The following is a 20,981-nucleotide window of genomic DNA, read 5'->3' as shown; positions in this document are numbered from 1 at the left end:
GGTACCAGAGGGTCGTCGCATAGCGACCTCAGCGTTCCGATTCTTTCTTCTTTACGCCCTCTAAAAACAATCTGAAAGTTTACTTTCCGGCTGAACATAGTAACGACCATTCACGGAAAACAAAAGACGTACACGGCAGGGAATGTCGAAGCCCCGAATACAATTCTCCAAACTGCAAAGTCCGCAGGGACAATCAGCAAGTGAAACGTCATGTTCAATGGAATTTGTTTAAGATCTAATCATGTCGTCAGTGGTTGAGACACTTCTGCTGTTCGCCCTGATTTGCCGCCTTCTGTACTGCCGAAAAGTGAAGTCACGGACTTTTATTTATTTCGAAGTGTATGGTCAAAGTACGAGAAAAAAAACAAAACAAAACATTATTCTACGCCTAAAATCAGCTAGATTCCATGCCTCAAAGCATTAGAAAGGCGGGATATATTCCCCCGCCTTGCTTCTTTGATTTCAGCGTCAAAACATCGGGATCACATCAAAACATTTTGTGTGTAGCAACTTAAGCTCATAACGTCTTATGTTTGACATTTACTACGATAGCTATTGTATTATTTTGTTTTCTGACTGCGTACGGCACCAGAGCGTGACGTAGGCTTCTACACGCATCACAGTTTTTAATTCGCAGGCTTGTACTACGCAATAAAGAAAAAAAACACGACTCTTTATTATACGACCACTGGGGAACGCAAGAGGCCTGTCTATAACATCCCGCACACGGGTGCGTGAAGAACTCTGGATTGTTAAACTTAGTAAGAAATTAATCAAAACCCTTGTTGTTGTTGTTTTTGTACATTACCACATGACTGGCACGAGTGTAGACAGTCTTCGTTCTAAACGTTCTGGGCAATCTGGTAATCGCAAGCGCACGAGAATGCTGCCCGCACGTAAATCGTCTCTGACAGTTTCCACAGCAAGGTGGCCAAGTCCAATGGGCCACGCGAGAGCATCTTGATACTTCTTTTTCAAGTAACGACAACAAATACAAAAGACAAGGCACATTTCGCTGGAACGAAATGGAGGAATTAAGTTCAAACCTCTGCTGTGTGCCGCCATTCGCATCCTTAAACCTGCACCGCCACGCGGTCGGCGCTTTGAAGAATGTGGCTACTTGTAGAAAGGTCTTATCTAAAGACTCTAGTAAATGGCAAACCGCCACTAAAAAAAAAAAAAAAAAAAAAAAAAAACGGTGCAGGTTTGTGCGGGGCGGGGGGGGGGGGGGGGGGAGCTTCTGGGTCGCTGCGCGGCGATAACAGTCAACATATAAAAGTGTCTTGTTGAACGAGTGCGTGCGCTGTGACATTATCCGAGGCGGTTATAAGCGAGAAAATGCCTACAAAATATGTCGCTGCGTGTGTCCAATGACCACACTTGTGCAGCTTTTGTTGTGTGAGTCTGCAGACATTGTGTTACATTATCGATTCATTAACCTCACAGGGTGCCCCACCTTGGCCGATCTTCAGCCGCAGATGGTGGCCCGGAGAGAATACTACGCCTCCCTTTGAGTGGACTCCCGTCTTACAGAAAATCAGATTAAATCACTTCCATCTTCGACGAATAATGAATTGCATGGTCCATCATCCAGTTTCACGTCCTGATACTGGCATCAGTGCTTGTAGTCATTTAAACAACGAGAATAAAAGATTTTTGACCGAGGTGATCATGCCAACTCAAGGAGTCCGGAGTCGAAAAGCGTCGAAAACGCCGCTTCAACGCCACACGCATGTATTTGCAAGAAATTTAAAAAAAACCTGCAGTAAATGGCTAGTGAAAGTTAGAACTCTCCCATATATCTATATTTCAAGATCGTAAAGTGAGTTCTCGTTTTTATGATCACCTCTTCTCCCCCTTCTCCATAACGTAAGTTTTGAATGCTAACGAGACAAGCATGCATGCATTTATATAGATCGTTTCCCCAAAATGTTATTAGCGGGTTTCGTATCATCGAACGCAAATGAGTAAGTTAGAAAATGTTTGGTTTTGACCCAACTATTAAATGCCAAAAAGTGAAGCTTCTGGTTTAATTCCAGTCTAGGCAAGGCCTGCCTTGACGTTCCGCTTTCGGCAATGTGGAAGCTTTTCCGTCGTCCTAAAAGGTGCATCGTTTTTATCAACTGTTGCATTTTGATTGTTTCTACAAACCATAAATAGGTAGTATGCTTGGGTTGGTGAGAATATATAATAACGTTTTTAAAGACTGGCAAAAAAAAAACTCCGACAAAGTGAGTGTTGGAAGACGAGGGCAATAAGGGAGATAGTAATATAAAAAAAAAACAAGAAGAATTTCAAAGCTAATCAAACCACGCGGCACGTGGAAACGTAATAGACCCTTAAATAAACATCGAGCAACATTGGCCCAACTGACCATGTCGTTGCAACATTGGTGGCCGCCATTTTTTGGGCACAGAGTGCCTGACTGGATCCGAGTGCTTTTAGCTAGGTTCTGGCGGATCGTTTCCGGCGACTGATTGAGCGTAGCCCAACAATTTTAAAACACCACGATGTATGCGCCACTTTATACTCCTCTCTACCGAGCCGTGTATACTCCACGCCACGCGCTGCATATCTCTTTCCCCTGGCATTGCGCAACGCCGCGCGCTCTTCAGCGGCCACCTGTGCGGCGCACTACACTCTAAGAAAAAAGGGAGGAGAAAGGTAGCAAAAGCGACTGTTCCTCCTTGTTGCGGACAAGTTGCCCAGAGAAGGGAGGAACGGCAGTTCAGATGAAAGGAGGAGGGCGAGTTCCTCCTTGTTCAGTTGGCGCAGGGGTAGAACATCGCGCTACTGACCAAGTGGTCAACGGTTCGATCCCCAGAAAAGTGTTTTTTTTTGTTTTTTTTTTGTAAAGTTTTTTTTTTTTTTTTGTTTACCAAAACACACATAAACAAACCCAGACCGATGAAAGGAAAATTAAAGTCCTTATTATGCTCCGAGACGTTTTCCTCCTCCAGGCAGACCGGAGAAAGCTTTCACCCTCCCGACCCATCTTCTTTCGGTTTCGTTTTTCGAGCACATCGCGCACGTTGTTTAGTAAATTAATGTTGAGTTGATTGAGCTTCAGCGGCAGCGAAGGCCGCCTCTAATTCCGTCTTCTAGTCCAAACGTGCAGAACATTTCGGTTGCATTGACGTTTTTACCACTAATTTTATCAAACGAGCTAACGAAGTCGCTAGAAACAGCGAAGTTCCGGAGCAGTGCCAGCAGCGCTACATACACTGGGTAAGACGGCCGTCTCCAATTTGCGGGACACACGCGGAACTACAGCTACAGCTGCTACAGCAGCGAAACCACGAGGACCTGTGTCGACGTTTTCGACGTTATGGAAATCGCGAGAACTGCGTCCAAGGAAGGCAGGTTTTCCTGCCGGCTGCCTGGGTGCCTTCCGTGCTGAGTTCGGTTCCGTTGTCCCGTGCCGAGTGCCAACCGGCGTTCAACGTGATTCCTCTGCGTGTCAGCAACATCGTCAACGTGGTTCTGTATTTCTTCGTGTCAGCGACATCGTGATGGCAGTGTTGTGGGTTGTGAACAGAAGACTGGAATTATCGCCGATGTGACCGTGTGTTCGCGTATCAGTGGTGTAACAACAAGATAAGATGACGTAAACTGTCGGGCATTGATGCCGCTGGTCGGGCCGTTATCGGAGGGGCCGGGGTGTCGCAGGATGACATTCCGCTTTACATTAAAGAGTTTAAAACCACTTGAGGGATTAGGTGCAGTCGATCGACGTGTGGATAGTCATGTTGGAACGCTGGTCTGAACGGTAAGCTCCTATCGTACAGTGGCCAATGTGACTGTCGGTCCCCGAGAGCGATTGCGCTCTGGGGAAAAGACAACACTACGAAAGTATGACGGAAAGTACGTATATTTATAATGGAAGTTTAGCATAAAAAAAAAAGACAGGCAAAATCGAAAAACAAACAAAAAAACGCTATCCTTTATTTAACTGTTTAAATATATTACGGTTCCTGTAGAAACTGCCCTCTAAGTGGCGCGCTGGGATGAGCGCTAGAAGTTTTCGAGCTCGCAATGGCGCAGCTCCGTACACTTAACAGTTGTCGCAAGTCGCGGCTTTGACTGCATTCAAGTTGATCGAAAAGCGATTTCTGTGCCCGTGAAGCATCACTTCCAGCTGAGTGGATATCCGCTCTACAGAGATTAATTCAAGACGGCAATTGCAGCTTTGCGCGAACAGCACAAATAGAAAAACGAACACCACAATATAAATACTGGCTACGAAGGGCCATGCGGGAAAACAAACTCATGGCTTGGAACCACATTAGAGCGGCTCGATTTATTGGCTTTCAAATAATTATGGCATGATCGAGCGTCTTCTTTTTAATAAGAGATTCATCCCCGTAGCCATTAAAGATAGCCTCAGATGTATGACATTGCTGGAAAAAAAATGAACATGTTCGGAATATTTGTTTTTGCTTAGGGAGTCACCGAAAAATTCCGTACGTTCAAAACGACCACTATAAAAGACGGAAACGCAGGGCTCGGTAGTAGTGATCGGGGTAGTGTGCTGTTGTATTGATGTTTGTATGTGCGATGCCTGTGTATGCGTTCAATATATGTTGACCTGATGCTTGTAGTGTGCGCAACGTGTCTACATGTGGTAGAGATTCCGAAGAAAAGGAAACGCAATTGTGGCGTAAGAAAATAAAAATATTTTTTTGTAAAACATGAATTGGGCGGTACCTAGCGCCACCTAGCCTAGCTACGTGCGACTACTCTGCTTGACCCTGCCATCTGGTGGCAAGCGATTTAACATCCTTTTACGCTACGCGGCTACGCCATAATTTCGTGTTACCGTGCTGAGATAAGCCAAGAGGTTGCTTCGGATTTGCTTTTTTTTTTGAGAGCGGCTTTTGGTTTTGCGGGCGAATGATTTTCACTCCTCCGTGATGTGCGGTTGACGCAACGGTTGACGAAGGAATTGTGGCTCGAGGAATAGCAAAGGTAGGACATAAAGTGCGCGAACTGAGTGCCGGTTGTCTCCGTTGAACATCGCAGTGCTGACGATGAGAAGACTGAGTGACTGCATGCTTTCGAAACGTAAGTTTCTTTACCTGCAGGGGTAAAGAAACTTCGGAAATGAATAAAGTTCGCGGAAAGCTCGTGTTACGTTTTTATTTCCTGCTCCTCTCGCTTCGTGGAATAGACTTAGTGTTCTCGTTAAGCCTTACCGAGCTCGATTTGCTCGATTCATGGCCGCCATAATGAGATGCAGTCGACGGAGGAACTTTTCCTCCCCTGCTTAAGGGACGAAAGTTTCTCCCTTTCTGAAGGAACATATGTGTCAAGAGCGTTCCTCCCTTTAGGGAGGACTATACTGACCCTTTTTTCTAAGAGTGTAGAGCCTGACCGCGATTCGCGTAGCCATGCTATAATAAAACGTCATTGACCAAACCACGAATCATGTCTGTCCTCTGTCTGTGACGTAGAGATCGTGCCACTCTTCTTATTTTTTGGACTTCAGACTTCAGATAGGTCGCACCAATGTTGCACGTTCCGAAGAGGAGCAGCGGGAGTAAGAGGAGCGTCGGCGCACCCAGAAGCAAGAATGGGCACGCCGCCAACGTGAAACCGGCGTTGCCGCTGCTCCCAGCCCGACAGCAAGTTGGAGTGCCGACCAAGCTCCCTCCGACGAAGACCTCACCCACGTCGAGTGCCGACGCGAGCAACAGCGTCAATTCAACCGGCGACGTCGAGCCAACGCCACCGACGATGATCGCGCAGGGAGGCATCCATCACAAAAAAAGTATTCCTCAATTATCTCTTCGTCTGGATGGCATCGTCTATGGCTTTAAAGAGTGAGTCTTAATATATTTTGATTGAAATTTTACATGTGTCAAGGTAGCTATAAAATCTCAAACGGGATTATATGAAAATACCGATATCGAAAGTGGGTTCAAACATTTGCGTACGCACAAGAAACGAATTTTGAAGATAAGAATAAGCATGAGAATGGCGAGTGGGGTAACGGCAGGGAGCATGACGCCGAAGAAACAGAAAGCAAAGGGCCACAAATAATTACAAAATATCGCCTTTTATGCTTTAAAAAAATTCTTGAAACTCTTAAGAATCTTGAAACTAAACAAAGGCTCGGAAACTTGGATAACGGAATACGATGCCGAGCCTATACTATAGGGTGGTCCAAGTCACCGGGCTCGCTCTAAAATGGACCGCAAAAATCGACGCCTGCACGTAGCAATCTAAGCTTTTCGTCAAAGGTGTATTTCACAAGTCCGTTTTTTCTTGTAAAATTACAAGGCGTAGTTCTCTTTCTGTAAAATATAAGGTCAAGAAACTTGCCAGGGTCTACTGCGGGCAGCGACGCAGACGACAGGGGTTCAGTAGCGGGGTGTGTTTGTCGTTCGTAATGATAGATAGCGTCGGGAGGCAGCGCCCGAAGGTGCAGCCGACCAGCGAAAGAAGGCAGACGACACGCAGGCGAAATCCGTTGGCAGCAAAAGCGCCGCCTTCATGCAGATGCGTTTTTTTACTTTAAGTTTTGCTTTTATTGTTTGCATTTCTTTCTTAACCGAAGCTGGATTTTAAAAAAAGATTTTGTTCATTTTAATAAATCACCGTGGTCGCCAGCCGTCGCAATTAAGGCCCCTTGATAAAGGTGTTTTCACAAGTACCGCCAACCATTGTTGTGGAAATGCGCAAGACACGTGCCACGAGCGGTTGCTCCGCCGCCATTCGCTTCCAAGGGCCGCTCATTTCAGTGCTGCGCCGCCAATTGCTTCCAAGGGCTGCTCGAGACCTGGGCCACGTGCGCTCGCGCATTTGGCGCTACTTGCAAAGACAAACGAAAACATATTGAGGGGCCTTAGTCGCAATAAGGAGGTAGCGCCATCTATCAATACGAACGCCAAAGACACCCCGCTACTGAACCCCTGTCGTCTGCGTCGCTGCCCGCCGTAGACCCTGGCAAGTTTCTTGGCTTTATTTTTTAAAGAAAGAGAACTACGTTTTGTAATTTTACAAGAAAAAGAAAAAAAAAACGACCTGTGAAATACGCCTTTGACGAAAAGTTTAGATTGCTACGTACAGGCGTCGATTTTTACGGTCCGTTTTAGATCGAGCCTTGTAACTTGGACCACCCTATAGAGGCTTTGAAGCGGTTGTGCATGGACGCCGCCATAACTGACCTTCAGTTTTTGTTTCCTTTTATTCCGTTTATTTCACTTCATCATTACCATAGCAGGACAGGTTACTGCAATATTAGATTCAACTATGTCCTTTTCTAAAGCATCGGCATTTGTAGAGGATCGTCAACTACCGTTTCAGTTGCTCGGCATCTCGGTAAGTCAAGAGAAGGTCAGCAATGGTTGCTGCAATTTGGCGCGTGTGTAAAGCGTCTATATATCAAAAACGAGCGAAGGTTGAGAGGTGAAAAAACTATAGACTTTAGATAGGTCCCCCTGAAGAACCTCTCGAGCTTTGAAAGGTATATTGAATCAACACACAGCACCAATCAGAACTCGTTTTTTTTTTTTTTTTTTTTAATTATTCACTTATTGAGTAGCGCGAGCAACGTGGTGGTCAGGCGGTGACATCGTTGGCAGCACCACGGCCACTCGATCCCCCCTGTTGGTGCGGCCTGCCGATGTCTTTCCGAAAGCAAAAGAGCGCGCGTGAGAGGAGAACTTCTCCCATTTTCCGCGGGGGCGCTGCACATCGGTGAGCGGCATAGCCGTTTATACTGAGAGAGTTTGGCCGATGGGCGGAGCTTGTTGGCCGCTAGAACAAGCGGATTTCGCGATAACACAATATGGCGTTACTTCTTTGTCTTGTTCATTCCTGAGAAATCGCGTAGAGTTCCTATGAGTCAGATCCACAATATGGCGGACGGAAGTAGTCATCCCCCGGTTGTCAGACTACGCTGCTGTGGTTGTCAGACTGTCAAAATCTCCTTAAGAAGGCCAAACTCTCTCAGTATAAACGGCTCTGGTGAGCGGTCTTGTGAGCTGAAAGTACTCTGTTTCACCTTATGCTGTACCGTAGGAAAGGCTGTAAGCGCGAGCTCCTTCCTCTGGGGCAGATCTCGGCGGCACAAGCTCTCGTGCAGTAAGAACAGCTGTCAACGCTATGTGCTCGCGCTTCCAGCCTTCGCTGCAGTACAACTTTAGGTGAAACGGAGTATAGAGAAGGCGCTTAACGCGCTCTTGCTCCGCTACAGATAAAATATCTGCCTGTCATTGGCTTCGCCGATACCCAGGCGCTGCCGTGGTTGCAGAAGGCAGCAAAACTCGCTTTTGCCCCACCTATGCACCGCTGTGCTCGGCGAAAATATCGTAGTGTCACTCTGCGCTCGCGTGTGTGGTTTGTGTTGGCATTTTGGAAGCTGCCGGAAATGTAAATGCGCGTTCTAGTTCTGAGTGCCAGACGGCGATGAATTGTGCCAACTCCACTCGTGAAAGAGGAAATCCTGCAGTTGATGAAGTACAATAAAGTCTCTTCCGAACTTGAGTTCGCACCACTGACTTACATGGCTGGCTACTTGGCCTTCGTTTGCGAACAAAAGGTGACCATTTTTATTTTTAGAAATTGTCGTAATTTCAAAGTAATTAGTTGAAACATTCAACCTAGCAAAGCAATAAGAATTTCTCAGTGAAAGCAAGGAAGGCTAATGTGTAGAACCCGCTAAACTTTGAAGGTGACGTGTCCTGAATGCAAGCGCAACTTAAGGGCAACGGATCACATGACGGAGCATATCAGTCCATGTTTTGCCTTGACCAAGGAGGACTCAGCTATCCACGACCTGAAGCTGTCTGGCTGTGCCAGCTCGTCTGCACTTTTGTCGAGAGAACTCTACAGTCGGCAGAGATTCGTGGTTGTGCAAGGACTTGCAACGTCCTCTCGAGCGCTGTGCTTCCACACCTTATGGACTGCCCGCTGATGTCATGTGTTAAATGCCGAGATCCCTACCACAGCGAAGAGCTCTGCGAGCTCTTTCTCAGAAAACTCCTCACACCTTTTTTGTCAAACTGGGCTGGTGACCTAATCAGCCCACTAGAGAATATATTGAGGCTTTCGCGGAAGGCTCTTTCCCTAAAGGTACTCCGCTTGTGAACTATATGACTCCCTTGGTCTGTTTTTTGTGAACAATGAAGTTTATATTGCTGAAGTTATGCACGCGGAATCCGATTTTATATTGTCCTTCACAGATGAATAAATGGCACAGCTCGCGCGTGCTCGAGCGTCGGTTAAAACCAGAAATCATACGGCCTAGCTATATCCAACTATAACTCCTATATTACAGTGGTAATAGAAACGGGGCAACAGTTACGGGAACAAGAAAACGACAATTCGCTCATACTGCCAGCAGAAAGGAGCTTTAACGCGCAGCCTGCAGCTGAGTGAGCTTTTCGCAGAAAGAATCATGTGGTTTTATTTTACACAGATTTGTCACACCATTCATGCAATCTGGCACTCGTTTCAATTGAGACTTGCGGCTTCACGAAAAAAAAAATCTAAATAGCCACACCGGGCCGGGCCGGGCGTACTGCTCCTCTCTCACTATATTTCGTCTTACCTTAGCGTGGACTAACCGCGAACGCTGTGCTTGCGCGAGCGGCTAGCCTTTACTGCCTTGACAGGGGCACTCGCTGCACGAGCGTTCATGCAGCCGCCGAGGCTTACTTCGAAGCAACTATCTCGCGCTTTTAGCACGCGCGGCTAACAAGTACATACTAACATGAAACGAAGCATAGAGCTCCTCGATATGCTCAGAGCCGTATATGTAGAGAGTTTGGTCAATGGGAGGCGCGGGCAGAGCCAGGGCGTGCGGCAGACTCAGAAAGAGGGCTTGGCTTGCTCTCTTGACCAACCAGAAGCCGAAAAGAATCCCCTAGCGGTGGTAGCGAGAAACTTTTCTGAGCCGATCGATCATCGAAGGTCTATGTTGGTATATGGTTTTAATAAGTGCTTAAGAGTGAAGTGTAGTAACTCTTTGTGGTTGAAAATAGGGTTCACGTGTTGTTTCATCATGATCATGCAGAAAGATGTAAGAAACGAATGCGCCGCTCAACTCTGTTTTGCGCGGACAGAGTGTGACCGCTCTGACGGCAGATTCCCGGCGCTCGGCGTTTGGCGTAAGGATTATGTCGATCTTTCTGCTAGTCGCCCTCTTCCACCATCATTTTAGATGAGTGTGATTGAAACATCACGTGTACCATATTTTCAGCCATCAAGAGTTACTCCAATGCAGTTATCAGGTTTGTTTCTCGCGACCACCGCCAGGGTGTTATTTCCGGCTTCTGGTTGGTCACATTCGAATTTCTGAAGACGCCCTGGAACACGCCCAGCCCGCTTTCAGCCAATGGCGCCGCTTCATTTGTCTCCTATACTTCCCAACGAATGGCCAAACTCTCTACATATACGGCTCTGGATATGCTCCCCCGAAAGGAACTCTATCTTTCACTAGGGTGCCTACATGTCTGTCTGTCTCAGGGTGAAGACATCCATTGTTGCCCTGAATCTGCCAGCGCGTGACGCTCTCACGCTCCCGGTGCGTGACTAGGGCGGTAAAATGGCGTCTATGCATTAGACAAAGCTAAGCGCTCGAGCTGAGTGACACCGGATTGCACGCACTTCAAAATGCATAAACAAACGATTGGGCGGAAAGATGGCTGAGATGTCACCACTCAAGCAAAAGCGCGCGTGTGTATGAAGGCACTCTATCTTTCACCGATAAGGAGCGCCACGTCTGGCGCTGCGGGGTAAAGTAGAACTATCGCGCTCACCAACGGAGTGAGGCATACGGCAGGCCGCTCCCAGGGGGAGTCCTAATCGAGTGGCCGTGGCAGCACGCTGTCATGTAGTATGCTCTTCAGACTGCACGTGAACGCGATCGTCTCGGGTATATATCTTCGGGACGTTCCTCGCGCTCGAAGGCGCTGGCCTCAATGGAGGCGGCCACCACGTCCCTCCGGGTATTAGCCCCGTGCACGACCGAAAGCGTCGCTGTGGTCGGGCTTCCACGATTGGACAAACGCTGACTATGACGTAGGAAAGGGGATTTATCATCGACGGAAATAAGAGGAATGAAAGAACTTTAATTTTGACGGTGTTGGCAGTGTTGCTTTAAGAGCTCAATGATGTCAAGCTTCCACCGTGCTAATTACGAACACCATCGAACTTGTTGTTTGCAAGGTAATGACGTAACAAGGGGGAACCATAGGAGGGCGCCACCAAAACATCTCGCCGCTATATTCACCTTTCCAAAAAACGCTCCTAAACCGCCGCCACGTTGGTGATGCTGATGCGGCTGGTGCGGCTCCCGCGCCCTCTATCAGCTAGAAATTTTCTGCCGCTCTCTTGGACTGTGAAGACCCGCTCAGCGCGGTTCCCTACCTACGTTTTTGCGGTTTTGCATTCGACGTTTTTTGGCCCCTCTTGAAAGTTTCCGCTTACTTTTTCTGACGCATACTGCGTACCCTCTCTGTGTTATCTTCCACTGTGAGAAATAGGGCTGGTAAGTGCCTTCCATTCGAGCTTTTCTGCTTTGCATTCACGGGAAACGAAGGAGGTAAAGGACGTCAAACGACCCTCGACGCGTTGTTCGAATGTTGACGCTTCCTCAATTGTATGTCCGTGTCCTGTTATTTGTGAGCGTAAAAAAGGCATGCTTTTCGGACCTCTTCTGTTGCAATTAATTTTTGACAGCAAAGCGCTTTGTCGTTTCACATGCGGCGGATCCCGCGGCGCCGTCAAAACTTATCATAAGAAAAAAACACAAATAACTAGAACTATACATTCCAATCGCATTCGATCTGTCGCGCGCGTACCCAACAAAAATAGTTCACAGATTTTTTTCTTTTTGTTTCTTCAAATATGGTACAATGCTTTTTCAATGTTTTCGGGAAAATGCATGTACCACGAAACAAAATATAGCGGGAAAAGACAAGAATTTAGCCGCCAGCAGCGTTTGAAACTGCGCCTACGCAGGCTGCGTCTATTGAAATCACAGTCCACTCGGTTAGGGTTAGGAGGGACGCCGGTGAGAGTATAGCCTCAAACTCAGTTACTGCGCTCGAAAACGGTTTGTTGCCCCTGGGGTCGAGTGTTTTTTGGAAAGGTGTATAGACCTTTTTCACAAGGGCGCCGCCATCTTGAAATATCGTCACATCCAGTATGGGCGAAAACATTGTTCTGCCGTCGCCACGCCAATACAATGCATTTAGGCCATAATCGTAACCGTCACCCATTTTCGTTTGGTCTCCCCTCTATTTTTCTACTATTTGCAGGTTGAAACGTTTTAATATTCTTTTGTCGCCCATACCGGATATGCCTACTTGGCGGTCAGGGGCGAGAGTAAGCGGAAAAGGTCTATAGGGGGAGGGGGGGGGGGGGGGGGTAGCGGGCGCCCGGCGGTTTTTGGGAGAAACTCGCGCCGCCGCTTCATGACGACTAAAGTATCGCTGCGGTCGGGGCACCGGTTCTCTAGACTGGTTGTGTCAGTTCCTTCCCGTTGAAAGTGACGTGAGTGGCATGACGTGAAGCGGAGGAGCTTCTCGTGTTCCTTCAAATCGGTAGCTCACCGCTGCGATCGGCGGTGCTTTTTCGTTTAAAATGAAGATTAAGAAGTACACCAGCTGCTTCGCGAAGCAATGCAAGACTGGCTACAAATATGTGAGGCAAGGACCCAAAGTATCGTTGTTTTCCGTGCCCAAAGATCGCGATCGCTTTCGTCAATGGGAGCTCGCTCTTCGTCGTGGAGACAATAGAGAGTTTTAGTATACCGTTTTCATCTTCCGCTCCGCTCTGAGGGTGCCAAACTGCGCATGCGCGGCCCGCTTCGCCGGAATGGAAAGCGGAGGTCCAAAAACGCGTTTTAGTAGAGCGTTTTTCTTCAGCGTGAGAGCGTTTTGAGCGGGTTCGAAAAATTTGCTTGCGTAGCCCCACAAGTGGACGTTTATAGTACTAGTAAGACAAAAAACCTAAGCGTTAACACCAAAAGAGTAAAAGGGAGCGTGATTGTAGAGGTTGTAAAAACGAAGGTGACAATATTGAGCACAAAAGAGTAGGCACACACCTGAAGAAATATTAAGCTATAAAATATAAATATAATCGTTCCACCTTGTGTGCGAGTGAAGCCGAAGGTATAAGCATAAGCATGTTGCTCTAAACAGTGCTTGGACTGCACGAGCGCGCGTGCTTATCAAGGACGCTGAAAGGCCGGCACTCGCTCTTGTAGCTTCTGCTCCACTCGAATTAAAACTGAAACAGATTTACTTATTCGAAGTAGAAAAATAAGAGAAAAGGACGAAGTTAGCGCATTGAGAGTACATCCTTTTGCGTAGTACGAGTACAGTGTTGCTCAAGGCTACCAAGGCAACTGCACGATGAATCCCCGCTGTTCTCAAGGAAGGAGACTTCTACTAACGAGATTAAGATGGCGAGACATCGAATCTATGATTCGTATCCCTCGTGCCATCAAGCGCCGAAGCTTCCTTTCCGAACGCGGTTTGCTGGATATTTCCAACGTAGAAAAGAAACCCTTTAGGAAGCTATCCTGCTTAAAGAAGGACCTGGCTGTTCTGCATGCGGGCCTCCAAATACCAACACCCGACAGATCGGCGCAGGGTGTTGCCAATCTGGCGAGACGCTTTGCATGGTTCTTCCTCGACTGGCCTATCCCAACCGTCTGTTCGTACTTGGATGAGCGTTTGGACGGAACTTGTCGGTGTTCTTCAGTTCTGTGAACCTCATCGTGGGTCACATCAACGAGAGGTTCGGCCACCTGCTCGCTGACATGAACAAACATAGGTGGTTGACCCTGGCGAAACTAGAGCTGTGCTCACAGGTGAGACCCTGCATGGTTTGTGTAAATTTCGCGTTTCCATTGTTTCTAGCACAGCTGCTCCGTCTGGTGAAAAGTTACTTTTTTCTATACGCCAAAGGTGTACATCGGCAGTGTCAGGAGAAGTCAGGACGAGCGCGTTCGTAATCTATGAGTATTAGTAGGCCACTTTTATGAGCCCTCTTTGCTCTACTTTACGCTCTGCGAGAAGCATCGTCCCCACCGCGCATGCGTGGCCCGCTCTGAGTTGGAGCGTAAAGTTAGCGGAGTGAGCGTGCGCTCCGCTTCACAAGTTGTAGAGCGGACTGCCCTCAGCGTCCTTAGCGTGATCGCTTAGATCTCAAGATGGCTGCACTTACTCAATACGCGTCGATGTTTTTGACCGTGACCTCAGCTTGAAAGAGGTCGAATCAAGAAGTAAAGCGTACGCCCCGCGCGTAAAAAGTAAACCATTCGATTTGAGTTCTATGTAACACAAAACAGCATAATCAAACGAAGTGAACGAGTATCACTTTGCAACCAGCACGGCGTCGGTAAAGTCGTCGTGTTTTGTGGACGGCCTACGGCTATGCAGTCAGATGTACGGGTGCGCGTGCTTGAACGACGATTATATCTGTGCATGCGCCCTCCTGTCGAAAATGCCACTGAAAGCTGACCACGAGCATAGCACTCGCAAGCTGCACCAAAGAAACCATTCCTCTCAGCTTTATTTATTCACACTCGCTCGCAACTTTTGAATTTTTTAACTTTCCTCAAGAAATGTTTACGTTGGATTTTCTTGGTAGATTTAGAAAATAATAGAAACTTGAATGCAGCCTTTTTAAAAGTGCAACCCATGGTGCCGCTAGTCTTCGAGGCCGCCTTATTTTGGCCAAGTGTCTAGGGGGCAAGAGAGCTACGTCATTGTTTGTCGCGGATGCGAGTCTAAATGTATTAGACACGAATGCTGCGTCAATACTGAATATGAAATGGGTTCTAGTCACAAGTCTCGCACTAAAAGCGATGCCCAAAATATGGCGGCCGAATATGTTACCCGGTGGTGTTTTGAAAAGAGTTACCAATAACGGTCGAAAGAATATTCCACGTCAATTTTTTGTCTGGTGAAAACCAGACAGGCATAAACAATGCAAAATTTAGTAAACACAACCCTGGACTTCTAAGCAATAGTGGTAGATTAGAACAGTTTTCAGAAGTTTCGTTTTGAATTCCGGCGTAGCGGGCCTCGCATGCACTGTTTGACGGCCTCAAACCTTAGCAGAATTAAGAAACAACTATATATATATATATATATATATATTAATTTACGATACCCAGTTTTTTACAACCCTACAAGGGAAATACGCTTTATCTTAGAGGAGTAACAAGTCCCATATCACATGTTTTGGTAGTGTTTAAATACTGCCGTGTTGTAAGAGTGTTTTTCTTTGTCTTTTTTATTAGGCCGTCAAGGACAAGGGAACGTCAAGGACAAGGGTTTTGTTGACCGCACAGCATACCCATATGCCGTCCATCAAAAAAATTAGAAGAAGACCACAAGAGGGTGCTCGTCGTGAAGCACCAGGCAGTGATGTGCGCAGACGGCATAATTTGACGGCTGGACGAAACCTACAAAGACCATGGGCATTTTTTTGTTTGTTTAATATTAGAATGCATAAAATTATCACAGTAAATCATCTTCAAGCTTTTGTACTGAGCGAAATACCTGTCCAACTGGGCTGAAAGGCATCTAGAAATATTTTAATAAAAAACGTTTACTAACGACTCCCATTTTACTTCTCAGATGTGCGCGTGAATATTGCATCTAACCAAATTACAGTGTTACTGTTGAATTCAGCATTGTAATAGTAGACTATGTTGCGTGGCCTTCTATTGCAAGAAAAGACCGTAGCACAAGTGAGGCAGAAACTGGTCAGGAGCTTAAGCTGAAAAACGCACTTTCATAAACACACAAAAGAAATAAAAAGAAGTGTATAGTGAAGCAAAATGGTTTCATGTCACCCCCCAAGGCAGATACATGCACTGCGCTCCACTGTTAATACGAACACGAAAAAAAAATCGCTTTTATTTGCAGTTTATTTCTTTGACAGCTATTGAAAAAGCTGAAAATTTGTCGCTCAGATTAGTGCCCCAAACGAGCGCTTTATTCCACACCAATAGGCAAATGTCAGCCCCTCGAATTTAAGGTGAAAAATGAAAACAGGATATTGAATGCTCCCGCTAACAGTGTCGCGCAGTGTACATAAACACTAAGGCACCATATCACAAACCGAAGCATACGAAGAAGAAAAGACTCATTTCATTGGGAAAAAAAAAAGTAGAGATATAAATGGAGCACTCGCTTTCGCTAATTTTCACTGTCTTGCTGCCTGAAGTAACCAAACAAAATATCTGTCCGTTTGCCGACTGCTTTAGTCTTTGGTCTTTAACCTTTAATTTTTGGCTCTGGAGAGCTGCGGCACCGCGGAAAGCACCAGCCCGTAACACCGAGGCCCGCGGTGCCGCGTCTAGGGAACATGGCAATGTGATGAGTATATACGTGCAAGATGACGACGACATGGATTGTTGGTATTGGGGAGGGTGGCAGTCCGATTCGCAGAAGTCCAGACTTCGTGGAGGCGGGCTGGGCGGGTGAGCAGCGAGCTATGATCTTGCACGCCGTTCGATCAGTGCATGAAGGAGCACCAGGAACATAATGGCGCTATTGCTCACTGGGGTCCACTGGGGTCAAAGAATCATGCTCCAAGGAGGTAGTCCAGCCGAAGTAGAAGCTGCCGCCTCCGAGGAACCGAGGCCCAGGGGTGCTATGTTGCGCTTTTTGGTCTCCCAGGAGACTAGGGAGAGGGAAGTGACGTCAACGACACAGCAAGCGCAGATTGGGTGTTGATTTCGTTTTCTTCTGTCAACATCCAATCTGCGTTTGCTTTAGTCGTTGACGTCACTTCCCTCTTCCAAGTCTCCTGGGAGTCCAAAAAGCGCAACATAGCACCCCAGGGCTCAGATTGAGACACCGCCGTCGCCCGGTGTGTCATCCTCTCAACGTCGTCGTCGTCATCTCGCATAGAAAAATCGAGCCCGCTGGCTTAGACAAGGCAGCACCTGTTCCCACCGTTCAGGGGCCGTAAAAGGATTGCGGCCAGCGATTTCTCGAAGCAGCCAGAGGTTCTTGACTACCGTGAAACGTTTTCTGGGGGACGCCTTTTCAAACAAAGTCCTCGGAGCTTCTTAGTGCAGCGAGGTTCATAAGGGTCAAGCGCGCTCCCAAGCATGATTTCAAATAGCGAGCACCCACCTTTCCAGAAAAGCACCATCTAGTGAACCTTCACTGAGAGTGGAACGTACTTCTCAAAATGGCGACGATAGCGGAGCTGACGCTCCACGCTCAAATCCCAGAGCGGGTCGCGCATGCGCGATGGCGACTCCGCTTTCCATAGAGCGGAGCGGGAAACCGAAAACGGTCTACTAAAACTCTCTAATAACTTCAACCACATTCAGTGGTGTGTGAACGCCACTTTGAAGACAAATCCATCGTGCGGAAGTTCACACATGTGATCAACGGAGAGATTGTCCAACTGGCCAGGGATCGCCCGTGCCTCACCGAAGATGCTGTTCTCTCCATCCTACCGAACTCCCCTTCGTACCTCACAAAGAGACTCCCCGCTAAAAGAAAGAGTCGGAATTCCACAGGCGATCTCCCGTCTAAACACGCCAAGGCTGTCGACGCATCGCACGATGTAGGTACGTCCTTGCCGCAATGCTCTTCTGAAAGCGGTTCTGCTCTTGAGGAGACATCGTCCTCTACAAGCTCGGAGACAGAGCGCAAATTAGTCGCAATTCTGAAACAGTGCAACTTGCCAAGTGTCTTCTGGGCAGTGCAGTTTCTGCCAGATTCAGATACCACTGTTGCCTTTTCCGTCTGCTCTAGAGATGGCCAGAGTATTGCTCTCCCCAAAGTCGTTGTGTTCGAGGTGTGCAGCTTCACTATGCACGGCACTGTTTCCATCCAAAAAACTGTTTTGCAGCAGTCGACATTGCATACTGGTGCCGAAGCCAGCTCCATCCTCAAAAAAGCGGATATGTTGGTCCCCTGCGAAGGTATCGCAGTTGAACAACGGTACCGTCTGCTCATCAACAAGATGACTTACAAGGCCCACGGCGGTAACCATTTCAGCTCGAAATGGCTACCGCCGTTTCGAGCTCAAGTCCTGTGTGCAGTGCCGCTATGTGAGAAAGCTCCTTCTGAACCAGCTTTCATATCAGCGAAGAAAGCTCACTCTATCTAACACTGCTAAACACTCGTACAAGATCAAGCTCAAGGCAGCAAGACTAAAACGACGCCAACAAAAGCTGACGAAGCTTGAAACCAAGCCCGAGAAAATGAGAAAGAAGAACTCGGAAGTGGATGCGTCTGTGCTGGAACTTCAAATAAAAGATCTCTCACCGAAACAGCAGCTTCAGGTCACGGCATGTTTTGCAGCTTCAAAGCGAAAGAATTCCAGGGGTTTCAAGTACCGAAGTGAGTGGATCCTTGAATGCTTGATCACGCGGATGAAAAGCAAGAAGCTTTACGAGCACATTCGCAAGGTAATGCTGCTTGCCGGACGCACCTGCTTCCAGAGATACATTCGCTCCTTTCGAAGCGGCTTTGGATTCAGTAAAAATCTGTTTGCGGCCATACGTGAAAAGTGCAGGGCAATGGATGAGTAGCTGCAACACGGTGGGATTCTGATTGACGAAATCAAGTTATCAGAAAACTTGGAAGTCGACCACAATGGAAAGGTGGTAAGATTTGTTGACCTGGGCGACTTTACGTCGAGTGACATCAGCTCCATGCCAGCTGATCATGGTCTCGTTGTCTTGTTTCAACCTTTCAAGGGAAAGTGGCATCAGGTGCTTGGTGTTTTTGCATCAAGAGGCAACGTGAAGGCTGAGAAGCTTACACGGATCATCGTTGAAGCGATTGTCCTGGCTGAAAATGCTCCCATCCTCGTGGACTTCGTGACAACTGATGCAGCAAGCTGGAATTGCAGTATGTGGCGCATTTTTGGGATCTCTGGGACAGCAAAGAAGGTTGTTTGCAAGACTGTCCACCCAACTGACCCTGCACACCACCTACACTTTGTCTCAGACTTCCCCCACTTGATCAAAAATGTGAGGAATAACGTCCTGCAACACACGTTCAAGACATCTGAGGGGGAAGTATCGGCTCGGCATGTCGAGTCAGCGTGGGAGTGTGACCAGCGAATTAAGGTTGCATTGCAATTTATACCGTACATAACCAAGGCGGTGGTCAAGCCGAATGGGTTTGAGAAGATGCGCGTGAATTACGCATTCCGCTACTTTTCAGACGAAGTTCGACGCGGACTTTTCCTACACAAAGATGACATTGAACCTGAGCATGGTTCTGTTGAGGCAACGTCTGCTTTTGTGACAATGCTCAAGGAACTAATCAGCTTCATGACGTCGAGGTTTTCAGCTGCCGCCCTACGCCCCAACAGACTGAAAGCTCAAAAGATTGCTCTCTTTCTACAATATCTGGATGATTGGGAGACGACCGCAGACAATAAGGGATTTTTGTCTGCAAGCACAGCCGAAGGGCTGAGGGTTACACTTTTAAGAACCCTGGCTTTGTTAGAGTATTTAACAACAAAAGTGGGCTTCAGATTCCTCATGGACAGCAAGAATAAGCCGAGACACTCTTGAGCAACTCTTCGGGGTCGCGCGACAAATGTCGGGAAGCAATGATCACCCGACACCTGTTCAGTGCCTGCTGTCCCTCAACACTCTGAGCTTCACGAACCTGGCGAAGTTTCCTAAGTCTGCGAACATCTCGCCTGGGCTGCTGAGCACTCTCTTGCAGATTGAGGATCCCTGTATGCGAGAGAAGACCGCACAGAGCGAAGCGAATCAGCTGCTAGACGTTGGAGACCTTGTTGCGGCACACGATGCGCTAAATGGTTGTGACCTCGACCACGGCCCCTTGGCAACAGAAAATAGTGACTCCAGGCATATTTTTTATGTTGCTGGGTACGTCGCCAGGAAGTTCCTAGCAAAATGCAGATCCGACGAGTGCCTCAGCCGCTTGCTGATGCCGAAAGGAGCTCCCCATCCGGCTGAAGCTTCATTGACAAGCCACGCGACCATGGGCTGTCTACTTCACCCCTCACAAGCACTCAACAAGCTGGTCTCATCTTTGGAGGACACTTTCACGTACTGCTTTAGCGTGAAACAGTTGAGGAAAAACAGCCTTACTGACTTAGCTTCATTCCTACAGCTAAGGCCTCCTGCCCTTATAGGCTGTAAGCAGCACAAGGTTTACCTAGCAAACCACATCATGAAGTTCTACTCAATCACTCGCCTCCACTTCCTTGTCAAGGGAAAAAATGCACTCAGAGAAAGTGCGAGACAGGCAAAAAAGTCATTTGAAAATGCGGCATGTGCTTCGAAAACTCTGAAGGGGGTCTTAGATACTTTTTTTAGAGAAACTGTGCTGTTTTGATTGCTGTGAATGACTTTCTTTTTTAAGATGTGAAAATATTGAGGGGAAGTTCAAATCAAATGAATTCCGTTACTGCAGTCAATAGTTTTTGTTTTACTTTACAGGCAGGGGTTGGTTGCTAATATTTAATAAGACAAAGTTTGCTGGTTTGGGTGGAATTTTCAAATATAAAACACAGTCTAACTTTAGAAAATAAATATGTACAGAAATGCCCACTGCGCTTGCAGAAAGGTGGAAAGTTGGTTTTTATTTCGAATTTTTATGCACCCTAGTGTTTCTTCAAATATTGGTACGCTGTCTAAACTTGTAAATCACGTTTATATATATAAAAAAATCTTTTTGTATTATGAGGGTTATCCCGAGATGTGCACGCACGCAGCGCGTTTTTACCGCATCCTCCACCGCATGACCGGGACCCTGGTGTGTGGCTTTATTACGTGGCGTCATGAAGAAGTGGCGCGCATTTGAGCCTCTCCTCGGCACACCTCCCCCCTATCGCCACCGTACTCCGGCGACTCCGGCCACCTTCCAGGTAGGGCGAGAGGAGCAGGTGCTAGACGGCGGCAGGGCGGCAGACTCTGTGCTCGCAAGAGTGCCCAGCGAAGAGAGTCGCCGAGCGTGGCGAGCCTGAGGCAGCATCACGTGACCTAAGGATTCCAT

At 47.5% G+C, this 20,981-nt stretch overlaps 1 protein-coding gene and 1 pseudogene across 1 annotated transcript in view; both read left to right on the top strand.

Annotated features, from left to right (window-relative positions):
- The window catches only part of LOC115326625 (peroxisomal (S)-2-hydroxy-acid oxidase GLO3), a gene marked incomplete in the record, with an annotated part of 48,920 nt that extends 47,391 nt beyond the window's left edge, over positions 1-1,529 (top strand). The window contains 1 exon segment of the mRNA XM_042293176.1: positions 1,447-1,529. Within this exon segment, the coding sequence (XP_042149110.1) occupies positions 1,447-1,514 (68 nt within the window).
- Positions 1,530-18,853: 17,324 nt separating this feature from the next.
- Positions 18,854-20,277, top strand: LOC115326630 (annotated as a pseudogene).
- The last annotated feature ends 704 nt before the right edge of the window (positions 20,278-20,981 follow it).

Source organism: Ixodes scapularis, unplaced genomic scaffold (genome assembly GCF_016920785.2).
Source record: "Ixodes scapularis isolate PalLabHiFi unplaced genomic scaffold, ASM1692078v2 PGA_scaffold4__175_contigs__length_147842914, whole genome shotgun sequence".
Classification (NCBI taxonomy): Eukaryota; Metazoa; Arthropoda; class Arachnida; order Ixodida; family Ixodidae; genus Ixodes; species Ixodes scapularis.
Note: the sequence above shows the minus strand (reverse complement) of the source record. Positions and strands in the feature narration are given on the sequence as shown.